Source organism: Biomphalaria glabrata, chromosome 7 (assembly GCF_947242115.1).
Source record: "Biomphalaria glabrata chromosome 7, xgBioGlab47.1, whole genome shotgun sequence".
Taxonomy (NCBI): domain Eukaryota; kingdom Metazoa; phylum Mollusca; class Gastropoda; family Planorbidae; genus Biomphalaria; species Biomphalaria glabrata.
The window spans coordinates 42,095,404-42,108,766 of NC_074717.1; the positions used below are offsets into that span (position 1 = coordinate 42,095,404).

The 13,363-nt window shown below is 36.8% G+C and overlaps 1 protein-coding gene across 2 annotated transcripts in view; it reads right to left on the bottom strand.

Annotated features, from left to right (window-relative positions):
- The window catches only part of LOC106062110 (carbonic anhydrase-like), a 126,415-nt gene that overhangs the window by 96,002 nt on the left and 17,050 nt on the right, over positions 1 to 13,363 (bottom strand). The window contains exon 1 of one of the 2 annotated variants that reach the window (XM_056034730.1): positions 9,185 to 9,363. The exons of the other annotated variant lie outside the window; for it this stretch is intronic. Within the exon in view, the coding sequence (XP_055890705.1) occupies positions 9,185 to 9,256 (72 nt within the window). The 5' untranslated portion in view covers positions 9,257 to 9,363. Of the gene's footprint in view, positions 1 to 9,184; positions 9,364 to 13,363 lie in introns of those variants that run through there. 2 annotated transcript variants of the gene reach the window in all.

Here is a 13,363-nt window from a genome sequence, read left to right on the forward strand (position 1 = left end):
AATGTAAAGAGCAAGGTTGGCTGGTTCAAATCCTGGTGAAGCATGTGCTTTTTAATGACTGGATCTTTAGGTCGCCTCCTAGTCCACCAAGCTCTAATGGGTACCTGGCATTAGTTTGGGAAAAGGAAATGCAGTTGGTCGTTGCGCTGGCCACATGACACCCGGAGGTCTCGGGCTCAAATCCTGATGAAGACTGGGATTTTTTTTTCGGGATCCTTCGGCGCCTCTGAGTCTACCCAGTACTAATGGGTGCCTGACATTAGTTGGGGAAAAGTATATGCAGTTAGTCGTTGTGCTGGCCCCATGATACCGTCGTTAACCGTGGGCCACAGAAACAGATGATCGTAAGGTCTGCAAAGGGTACTCCAGTTTAATGATCATAATTTACTTTGTTATTTATTTCATTTCACTATCTCCATTCTAATTAATAACGTGCAATATAAACTAGGACAAGTTATTTTTCCCCCTACTTCCTGTCCAGCATGGTAGAGGTTGCCTGAATCAGCCAGGAAAGCCAATGACTTAGCAGAGTTGAAGTCTCTAATTACCATGCACGACTAGACTAATGGGTATTGGGCAGTTTAAACGTCATGCTAGTTTCCGAAATTAAAACTGACGACCCAATGTCCAAGAGTATGTCAGGATTTGTTGTTTATGAGAATAAATAAGATTTCACTTTACGAAATTAAATATTTGAATCCTTCAAGTAGAAACATAACCATGTTGAACACAAAATACAGATCAATTAATTATACAATTTAAAATTCAATTTCAGTTATGGACTCACTTATCTAGATTTAACATGAAACTTGAAACTTCTTGACTGAATGACCCTGGTATAAGCTAAGCCTCTTCTATTCATAGGTTTTACAAACTCGTCAAACTTCTATAATATAAATGTAATTGCTACCGGAAATCAGCTACCTCCCCTTACAGTATATAATCCGCTGTGTAGAAACTCGAAGCTTTAGAAGTCAAAATGTAAAAAAAAACTTTTTGTTTATTTTTCTGTGGCTATCTTGACGTGACATCATGTGATACTCGGACATGCGTAGGACAGAATAATCTTTACTTTTTCAAAAAGATCTATAACTTATAAGATTAGCAACAAAAATGTATTTCCTGAAAATTGATTATTAGAAAAAAAAATCGTGCCCCCCCCCGACCCCAGCCAAGCTACATAACCCACACATTCTCTGTGCCATGAACTTCCAATAAGATTTTCTAGAATGTACGATAAGAGAATTACACTTCCATTTGTGTACAGCTATTTCATTTTTACTTTACAACGTGACATTTTAACCACGACATGTTTCACTTCACATACAATTCCACGTTTCCTATCTCACAAGACAAATACTGCTCAAATTTGTTCCACTCATTAAATCATGATCAGTTCAAATTCTACATAATTTGGTGTCACGCTGGTTCCAGTCCAATGACTGGGAGCTAAATTGTCGGGAAATGAATCCTACTGGAGCTACGAACGTGAATCGGAAATCTATAGTCATGACTTCTGGTAATGTCAGAGCAGAAGATTCGTTTGTATATTACTTCTGGGGTTACACATAGTCAGTTTAATTTTAGCATTTCGTAGCAAACCAGGTGTAACATCCAACATTAAATACTACAGTGAATGATATAAACTCACTTGTTATTGACGTGATAATAATAGCGTTGCTCAACTTGACGTCTGTTAAAATGGTCATGATTGATTTAGCATGGCATCATGAACATAGGGTTGTTATTGGTTAGTTTCTTTATTCTGTAGCTCCAGTTAATATTTTTCGATAACTATTACCCCACTGAAATGAACTGCAATTTACGAGTTGGCACCATGGAGTCGTTATTTACCGAAAAGTTGTATAATTAGCAACACCTGCGTCATTTGAAACATGTAATATTTTCTCAAACATTGCTTCCATTTCTTTGAGACTTGCAATATCACCCTGAAAATTGTCTCTTTGTGAGAGAGCTATTAGTTTTAAACTTTACATAATTGAGCAGCTAAAAATAGTACATTACCCCCCAGCTACGAAAATTATTGGAATCAATTCTTTTAAATCTTCTATTCTATCTTTTATAATAATAATTATTATTATAATTAATTATGGCAAATGTTTTTGAGGAAATTTGTTAACATTATCTATTTTATGACTATAATTTGTTGAAGATAATCTTCGGATGAGTCATTAAAATTTCACTCAATGACGCACCAATAGATCATTAAACCACTATAACTCAGAACGCACTAACGTAACTTATGACACATCTGTAGAACTTAACTTTTAAAATAGATCATCATCATCATCATCATCATCAAACTCCATGATAGTGAGGGCTTGAGAGGCTCAAATCCTCTCTTGCAAAAGCCCTGGACAGAAACCCTGCTGTCTTGCGTAGTGCATAAATGTCGCCATACAGGTCGAGAATTTTAAAATAGATAATCCTACCGGAAACCTAACTAGTCTTTTTCATATGCTAAAATAATTTCAAAAAGTCAAAATTTAAAAAAATAAATCCGTTCTCGCTCCTCGTGGATGATCTTCACACTTTCAATCTGCAAGATGTACTCGTGATGTCTGCCAGAGAAAGCTTTTAAAGATCAATATAGATTTAATCGAATAGTTATTTGTGTATCTCCATTCTGAGCCAGTGAGCCCCAGATAGAAGATCATTAAACTATATTTACGCTGGAGGAGTGATGCCGAGAGTGAGCCTAGTGGACAGACTGGTTGTGCAAGAGGTCAGAGTATCACTGGTCAATATTTGGCGATTCTTACGGTCTAGAGATTCAGGAATGTTGCTGCTGGCCGGAAGACGTTGAAAGCGAAAAAAAAAAAAAGGGGGAGTGTGGTGGTGGTAGGGGGAACTAGCCAAGCCATTGATTAAAGTCTCGCTTTCATTCAAGGGTCATGTGATCCAATCAGCTTGCCCGATTTCTCGATATTTGTTTGAAGCCTTCTTAATGATTCTTTTTGTTTTTTTTTTAAGTTGTTTCTTCTTCTTCTACGTCTGTTTCTATTTTATATTCATCAAACTAGGCATAAAGGAGAGGCACAGAGAGAGAGAGAGAGAGAGAGAGAACGAGATAAAGAAAGAAAAACAGAGAGAGAGAAATTGAGTCAGAGAAAATGAAAGACAATAAAAAAGGGAGAGAACAAGATACAAAGATTAAGAAAAAGGAGAGAGAGAGAAAGAGAGAGTGAGAGAGAGATTTGACAAAGTTAATTCATTTTAATTAAAGATATTAAGACTCTTTTTTTTTGTCCATAATGTTTGAAAGATAACACTTAAACAGGCAAGTTTCTTTACATAGGAAGACAATTATTATCCTGACCACATGGTCATTTGATGGCAAAGAAACATAAAATTAACAACATCATCTGCCGATGTGACTTCCAAAATGACTATATCTACTACTATTAACAGATATGAAAACATACTAACGCTAAACACAGTGGCGTAACTAGGGTGGGCGGAGGAGAGGGGAGAATATGAAAATCCCACTGGGCCCCCACTTGAGGGCGGCCCCCACATAAGTTTTTTTTTTACATTAAATATTAAATATCACGCAAAATGCAGGGGCCACCAAGGAGATCAAGCCCTACCGCTCCCTAAATGATGGCTAATTCCTAGCTACGCCCCTGGCTAAACAGACAATTAAAAAAAAAGAATCTCTACTTCGAAAGGCTACGGTTGACGAAACAGCTGTAATAAAGAGGACCAAAAGACGGAAATGAACCCTGGGGACGGGGAAGTTAAAAAGTCAGAAGCTAAAGATGAAAAAGAATTGATTAAGACTGAAAAGAAGACGAAACAATTTCCCTAAAAGCTCTGAAGAATCCGACATATTTTCAAGTTGTCTAGGTCCTTAAATCACGCCATTTGTAACCATGGCAACACGGGAACCAATCAAATGCTGGGACAGGAAAATCAACTCCGAAATAAGACGATTGTCGCAGTCTAGTTTAGAAATTGGGTCGATTTGAGACAAAAATTGTCTCTGCCCATTACCGACAGCTTTCAACACAGTTAACCTAAGAAGAAATTAGCTTTATACTCTTGATCTAATGGCGATTTAATGATGTCGAGAGAGGAGTGGGAGAGAGAGAGAGACAGAGAGAGGAGAGAGAGTGTGTGTGTGTGTGTGAGAATGGGAGAGAGTGTGATATAGAGATGGGGAGGAACGGAGAAAGAGGGAGAGAGGGAGAGAGAAGGAAGATAGAGTGTGTGTGTGATAAAGAAGGCGGAGATGGAGGGAGAGAAAGAAAGGAAGAGAGACAGAGAGAGACAGAGAGATAGAGAGAGCAAGAGAGCAAGATAGAGAGAGATAGAAAGAGACAGAGAGAGATAGAGAGAGATAGAGAGAGAGACAGAGATAGAGACAGAGATAGAGAGAGAGAGAGAGAGACAGAGACAGAGAGAGAGAGAGAGAGAAAGAGAGAGACAGAGAGAGAGAAAAAGAGAGAGAGAGACAGAGATAGAGAGAGAGAGAGAGAGACAGAGACAGAGATAGAGAGAGAGAGAGAAAGAGAGAGACAGAAAGAGAGAAAGAAGTAGAAAGAGGAGAGAAAATGCATATTACAAATGAAAACAACACACAAACGCTTGGCTATCAATGGGATAGTCGTGGGTTCCATCCCAAATGGCCAACGCTTGTTTACCATAAATTATCCTTAACATATCTTCAGAAATGAAAGCTTTATGCATTGTCCCTATTGGTCTTTAAACACATAGCGCTTTATATTTCTCCCTAATATATTTCGAGAAGAACAGTCTACCGTCAAATTATAGAAGCTGTGACCGATGCTGACAGGCCACATTTCACGAATTAATCACAATAAAACATTTTTCAGTTTAACCCTTAAAGTGCAGATCTTTTTAACAAGAGTGCATACAAAATGGAATTACGATTCTAGTGTTTACCACACGCGTCTAAAGGGTTAATACTAGCTTCTACATTATACAAACAAACTGGACCAGCTTCCCCAATAGTCTCCCCAACAACGAGGTTCTACAAGGTTCATTTCATCTATTCATCTTGTCAGATTGATTTAGTGTTATTGAGTGTGTGTGTTTGTGTTTGTTTGTGTGTCTCTGTGTGTGTGTTTGTGTGTCTGTGTGTGTGTGTTTGTGTGTCTGTGTGTGTTTCCTGGGTTATAAAAGACATAGCACAACATTTGCCACATCCAATTTTATTAGCATTGAGAAACAAATCCAATTGAAATTCCGAGGAAACAAACTGCAGATTATGTTTCTTCCTTTTTTTACAGTTCCTCTTAACTCCGCGCATATTTTTCATGGGCATAACCTGGAACTTAGACACGGATCTTATAAAGATTTTTTCTAGAAATTTGACAATTTAGTTTTATCTTTGAGAAAAAAAATATTACTAGCTAATAGACCTCGCAGCGATAACTCAATCGGTTTTACTTATATCATTTTTTTTTCAAAAATTAACTATCTTAATATGTATTATGGTCTGGAGATCTAGATAATTCTCATCTGGAACAAGCATTGTTGGAAATGTTTTGATAATATGAAAGTGTTAAAGAAACCAATAGACGTGTAGAAGAACAGTTTGCGCACCGTCTTATGTAGGAAGCAGTCTAGGGTACTTTCTATTCATATTTCTACGTCCTTACTAGAATCTTCTATACCAAATCTTAAACTAGATCCAGCATCCTTGTCTAGACTACTGTCTTTTTATGCTTATAAATCTCTAATGATATCACCTAATTAGAATCTTCCATTCCATATCCCTTGGGGGAGGTAAGAGAATTGGGAAGGGTAAAATTTTGTTCTTTTTCTCTTCATTAGTTGTGAAGAGCAAAGTGATCGCTCTTACTTGTGAGTATCGCCTAATAATGGAGGGATTGTTTTTTTAAATAAAATAATTGTTATTGTCTCCCATTACGTTTTTGAAAATCAAAGATCTTTTTTTTTTTGTCTCCTAAGGTATATTTCGTTTTATTTCTGTTTAGTTTCGAATAAAAAGTCTTTCTATGTGGCATTGGATTCGACTCCGAAGATTAAAGATGAATGCAGTATTTCACGTCATCAGACTTACTCAGTTGCGACCTGCATATTTTGGCTACATCTGATACAAACCAAACCGTTCAAGCTTTTGTTACATCAAATACAAACCAAACCGTTCAAGTTTTTGCTACATCTGATACAAACAAAACCGTTCAAGCTTTTGCTACATCTGATACAAACAAAACCGCTAAAGCTTTCTTTTCTTCGTTTTCCCCTGACTTCCACAGGGACCATTCTTTGGGTCTCAGATGTGAGTCTCGCGACCACTGTCAGAGCTCCCCAGCTTTTTTTCTTTCAGAGACCATCTGCTGTCATCCAGTTTTCTTTATTGCCAGTGGATCAAGGGAGAGCATGAGTGTATCTTAATAGCGCTACTGGGGAGTTCCCCTGTTACTCCATCCTCCTCTAAGCTCACATTATTTATTGCAAATAGTGTAAATAGCTTGCCTGGACTACTATACACTACAAAAAATGGAGGCGCGGTGGCTGAGCGGTAAACCGCTTGGCTTCTGAACCGGGGGTCCAGGGTTCGAATCCTGGTGAAGACTGGCATTTTATTTTCGGGATCCTTGGGCGCCTCTGAGTCCACCCAGCTGACATTATTTGGGGAAAAGTAAAGGCGGTTGGTCGTTGTGCTGGCCACATGACACCCTCGTTAACCGTAGGCCACAGAATCAGATGACCTTTACATCATCTGCCCTATAGACCACAAGGTCTGAAAGGGGAACTTTACTTATAAATTATACTGAAAATACTTCATTAGGCTAAACGTTACGCCGAAAATAATTGAGATATGACATGATCAACACTTGATCCATTGTTCTGCAAGTGTTCTGATTCAGATCAGCAATAACTCCATACGCTGGCTCAAATTTACAGTATTGCAAAATCAATATGAAAAAAAAATTAAATTTGAACATAATCGATGAACGGTATAGATTTTCAATGTGACCAGCGTCATGGTGCTAGTCTGTCGATGACCTCTCACAGAGAGTGCCGCTAGGAGATTGATGTGATCAAGTTGCCATGACCATGGGTCATAGGTGGCCTTAGAAAAAGTTTGATAGCCAACTCTTATTTTACTCTCTCCTCTAAAAGCTTGCTGTTCGAATCTCTTGCTTGCTTTAACTGACACGAAGAGAGCACTTGAGAGCAGGCGGCTTCGAGACGAGATAGCTTGAAATTTTTTACATAGGCCGCGAGATACAAATCTGAGCCCAAGAGAAAATCAACTGCCAATGATGGCACAAAAAGAACCTAAACCAACCAGTGGTGGACAACGGTTATGTCTGCGCTGGATGGCGCAAAACATGTAGATCGCAGCTGGGACTGCGTAGCCACGTGAAATACTGTACTCCTCATTTATCTTCGGACTCGAAGGCAAGCCTTATCATTATTTCATGTATACATGTACATTGGCTTGATCAGATCAGAATTTAAACTTCTAAAGTGAGAGCTGGAGGGATGAGTTACGCCTTGCCCTGTGGTATGCGCTTTGGACTGTCCTTCTGGAGTCTCGATGGTCCCGGATTTTAAACCCTGCTCGCTGCAGATCCTCCGTCGTTATGTTGAACTTTTGGGCTATGACGTAATCATTTTCAAATCAAAAGAAATATTCGAAACTTGAAACAAAAAAAACCCACACACACAAACAATGTGATTTGTTGTTGTTGTTGTTGTTTTGACGCCCCCATATATCCACTATATTGAAATCGTTATGATGCATTTTAAAACATATATAAATAACTAGACACATACATTGACGATAGAAACATACTCTCTGAATTCGTCTCTAAGATGTAACAACATTTCACATTATTTATCAAGATTGCCAACTGCATACTAACAGCTGGCACGTTATAGATTTTTCCTTCACTTTCTTTGTTAAGTTCGCCTGGAAACAAAGAATAATCATAGAATTGAATTGAGGAAACACTAATTTGAAACGCCAAGCCTAGCCCAAACTAGTTTCTTGTTCTCGTATGGTTTGATTTCCTTAGTCTCGTTCAAAGGGACGCAACTGTCATAATCACAAAACACAGCAAAGTCAGGATATGCAAGAACGATCAATACTGCAGTGTCAATCTATACTCCCAAATTATACGCCAATACACTAGACAGTCAAATATTACTTCAGAGAAAAAAAAATATTAATTTCGCTCACATTTAGACTAAGTCAACATTAACTTAAAGCTACAACCTAAAACACAAACCTTCCCGATCACAATCATACTCACGCGCTCGATCTGTCCATCACCTTGTCACACACACACCAGACAAACACCTCCATACCGTAACAAGCATAGACGGCAACCTCCACTGTACATGCCGATGAATACATTACACATGTCATATAAAAAAAAAAGAAGTGGCGCAGCTGGGGTGGGGGTAACAATGTCCAAATTTGAAAGTATCCCCTAATGAATGAAACATTCTTTTTTTACATTAAATATTAAATATTCGACACTGCCATGTAATCTTGCTATTCACATGGAGTCTAAAATACTAGACAGCATTGATCTAGAATAATCTAGATGATGTTATAAATGTCTTTTCTGCACAGAAAGAACGACGTGAGGTTATATATTTATTAAGTACATTATCTTATGTCATGAAGTCTAATGTAAAATGCAGGGGCTCCAGAAAAAAAAATCCGCCCCCCCCCCTCCACGGCCCTCAATACCCTACCTACGCCACTGAAAAAAATATTTAAGTTTAATCAGCACATGATCATAAGATTAATCAAACAAAGAGATGTTTTCTACTGTTTCTCGCGATACAATTTAAAAACTATTTTTTTGGTTATTAAATACGCAATATTTATATTGATAGGTTAATTATTATTATCTCTTTCAGGACAACATTTTGGTTCTTAATATGTACATTAAATTAAACTATGTTTTACTATGTCACCGGTACTAAGGTTATATAGAAAGTAGCTTAAAGTTATAAAATGCACTTAAGCTAATAAGTGTGCATTTATGTCTGAGGAACATAAACATTGTATCAACCAACTCTGAAGTTTCAACTCATCTCATCATTCCCCCCCCCCAACCCCTCCCAATCCACTTTCTCATCACCTCCTAGCACCGACCACGAACTACTCTGGGAGATTTCGTCACAGTGACACGAAAGTACTCACCTTTAACGGGAAAACCTGCATCGTCTGGTAGCTTCGGCACTCACTTGTCTCCCTTGGTCTTCTCCCTTCCATTTGGAAACGTTCTATTTATAGCTTGCAGGCAACAATCCATCCAAAAGTGTGAACATGATATCCGTACCTCGAGCCAACATTCACAAAGCGAACACGGAAAAAACGGTTTGAAAGTCAGCAGACGACCGGAACAGCACCTGATCGACCTCCAGAACGTAAACATGGCCGTGATCTACTTCGAAAGAGATTCTCTCCTGACATCATCGGAAATTCCTTTTCCCCCCCTCTGCTCATTACTCTACCTCAGACGAGGCTCAAGTACTCACAGTGCAACCTGTCTTTACGTAACTCCTCACGCGCGGATTTGAATTAGGCTGACCTCTATATTTCTTTTAGGTATTAAAAGAAGTACGCACGCAAGGACACGAGAGCCATATTGATTTATATGCCAGCATGAATTCTATCAGTCGCTTGCCTATGAACATTCTTTAAAAAAATGTTTTTTTTTCTTCAATTGCAGTAAAGTCAACTGTTTATAAGAGAACTGGCCAGACATTACCCGCGGCCTGCGGGTCTAAGTTTGTGTTTACTAATCTAGTGGATTGGATTTAGATGTATGTTAAACTTTGCTAATGATCCTTTCACGTTATTTCTCTTTCGCTACGAAAATAAAATTAGTTTTGCGAAAATGGGTTTACCCGAAGTCGATACTTTCATATCTATTAAAAACGAAAAGAGCGATAGCTTTGTTAAATGAATGGGATCATAAAGTGAACAATTAAACGAAATAATTTTTAGAACGCGATTCATGAATGAATATAGATCTAGGCCTATCTCAACTCGGCTTCGCAGCTTTCGCAGATGTATGCTTTAGAAAATCAAATTTGAATGTTTATTTGATCAAAATATGAAATGAATGGACTTTAATTAATATGTTTATGTGTTAAAGTATAAAACTATCTGCGCAAAGTGTATTTCTTAAAATTAGATCTAGGTCTAAATTCTTTCGATCTTTTCTCATGTCAATATTGTAGACATGGCCTAGATCCATAAAATACTATAGCTTTAATAGAGTCGGACAACTTTATTTTTTTTAGGGTTCTAAGTTTATTTTAGGGCTACATATACTAAGGTCTAAGTTGGTACCCAATAAAAAATATTCCTGCCAAGTTTTATCAAGATTGGTCAAGCGGTTTTGATGTCTATAAGTCACATGCATACACCTCACATTCTACTTTATAGATAGATTACAAGGTTGAAAATATAGATCTAGTTAGAGAAGGGAGATAATTATATATTTTACAGTTAATAGGTTATGTTTCTTAACCCTTTACTCAAAACGTCTCTTCCTTCGCGCCGCATCAAAGCTAGCAATTGCAATCGAGCTTCGAAAATGTCTTCAGACGTCACTATCGCACTCTTCGTGAGGGGGCAGGAAGGCACCATACTGGATTGTATACATATTGCATGGAGGTTAGTTAAATAATTATATGTTTATATAGGACTCTCTTTCCTTTTAGTTCAACAATACTTCGGAAGATGCTGCGCAATAAGAAAGTTAGTCTTCGTGAGAAAGATGATGAGAATGACTTTGTCAGAGATACATTGAAATGTCTTCTACAAAAAAAATGTTTTTAGTAGACTTTTCCAAGTCGCTCTGTGGTTAATCGCTCGGCTTCCGAATTTCGGTGAAAACTGGAATTTTGAATTTCGGGATTTTTAGGGCGCCAATGAGTCCACCAAACTGGGTATCTAAATTAAGTTGGGAAAGTAAAAGGCGGTTGGTCGGTTGTGCTTGGCCACATGACACCCTACTAGTTAACCATTGGCCAAAGAAACAGATGACCTTTACATCATCTGACCTATATCTTCAACTTTTCGTCAACGAAGCTGTTATAAACTTAGTCGTTAGCCTCAACCTGTGAATGCATATCTTTCTACATAGCAATCTTCTTATCTTATCTTATCTTCTAAAATGCAGACGTTAATTCAAAAAAGAAGATGATTACGTCCTACGCGTCATGCATTTAGTCATGCATATTAACCAATGACTTCAATTCTGCCAAGTCATTGTTTTTTCCTGGCTAGCTCAGGCAACCTATTTCATGCTCTAATAGCACTAGGGAAGAAGGAGTATTTGTACTAATTTGTCCTAGCATATGGGACGAGGAATGTGCCTTTATCTTTGTGTCTCTCTGAGTATTTTATTAGAATTTGTTTTTGCATTTGAAGATTATGGTTCAGTGTTTTATGTATAATTACTGCTTTACTTTTAAGTCTTCTGTCCTGAAGGTTAAGCCGATAAATAATGCGCTATTAGAGAGAACAAAATAGCCGTAGACAACATTAAAATGATTTTTTTAGTACAAAGTACAAGAAATGGTCTTCCTTAAGAAGTTTAATAAGTTACAGGGCTACAACTTCACGTATCTGCAATAATGCTTATAAGATTATTATTACTATATAAAAAACGAACTAATATTCATTTCCTGTCACTGTCAGAGTCGAGCTTAGTTATAGAAAAACAAAAATCTGGTCATGTTGCATGTCTGCAGCAGTATCGCCTTCTGTCAGGCAACAAGTGATGTTAAGACCTTGAAGGTGTCTGTAATTTTATACAAATTGTTCCCAAACTTTGTTCCGAGGAACCTTAGTGTTTCGCGAGGTCTGAATATGTTTTCCACGAACTACTGGAATAATGACATCGTAGGTCACCACGTGAATTAATCTCTCTAAAAAATAAGTAAAGTGTTCCGCTAAATACGTAGAATGTACAAGGTGTTCAGTTGAAGAAAAAGCATGGAAAACACTGTTTTAAACAACTTCCATTACCGCTTAATCTCCAAGCTTAGGTTACCATATTTTCTTTTTTTCCATTTAAATTTTCTTTATATTATTGTATAGTGGTACTGTAACTACTCATTACGTGACATTTGCAATTCCAGCCATAAAGAAATATTTTTTTTGTTTAATTATTGATAAATCACTAAAATTATGCAAGACCATCCATAGTTCACTTTTTGCGTGCAAGTTTTTAGACTTGCATACATGTGATGCATATATTTGAAATTTATACTTTGTATAGTGAATTATAATATATTGGATTAAATTATTAAATGCAGTGTTGATTATATATTTTTAAGCCAAAGACATTAGTAATTTTTGTCCATTATATTTATAATTAGTTACTTTTGTTAATATTTTTTTTTTATGTCTGCTGACTATATTGGCTTTTGCGCCATAACAATCTCCATTACAATGTAATTTATCACATACTGCATGTAAATGTGTGTTTGTGTTTCACATCACATCATTTTCTTTAATAAACATTTTAGCTTGTGCATGCGTATTTATTAGGAGGCATATTTTTATTTCAACAAATTTTTGTTTACGGTATTACACAAATTTACAAACAAAAACAAAGGGAAACAAAGGGGAAACAACCGCTAATTACTGCCATTTATCTGGAAATTAGAGGTTGTAGCTCCCCTTCTGCTATATAAAAAAAATAATTAATTAGTATTAAAAGATTATATAACTGGTTAGTTTTTGGATTGAATTGTGCATTGTTATCGAGTAAAAATAATTATGCAAAATTTCAACTTGATCCGAGAATGGGAAGTGGGAGAAATGACGTGTCTAAACGAAATAAGGAGTCTAACTCCATATATATACTTCCCCATCTCTCATTAAGTAGCATTTATTCCCTTATTAAAAAATCAAAGAAAATAATTCATCACAAGCAATTAATTAACAAATTGTTTCATTTCTTTTATTTACACATGTCTTGTCAGGTTCAAGGAATAATTGTTCATAGCTTTAACTTAATCCGAGAATTGGAAATGGGAGAAAACTAAAAGTTGAAACTTTTTACCAGACGGACAGACAGACAGAGTGAGTTGATATAAGCTTTGTAAAAAAAAAATTGTGCTAGCATTAAAGTGCAAACAGATTCTCGGTTTCTATATTACAAGAACAAATATTATAGACATTAAATTTAATTTCTGTCGAATTACACTTAAAGGTTAAATAGTATCTTTTTAAATACCAACTTTTCCCTATGCTCTGTTTTATTTATACTTTTTAAAGACGAGTTGCAGTTTGAGGTCTTAGTATGGCAAGTGCAGCCATTAGAGATACGCTAGGTTAGGGGTTCTCAATCTGTGG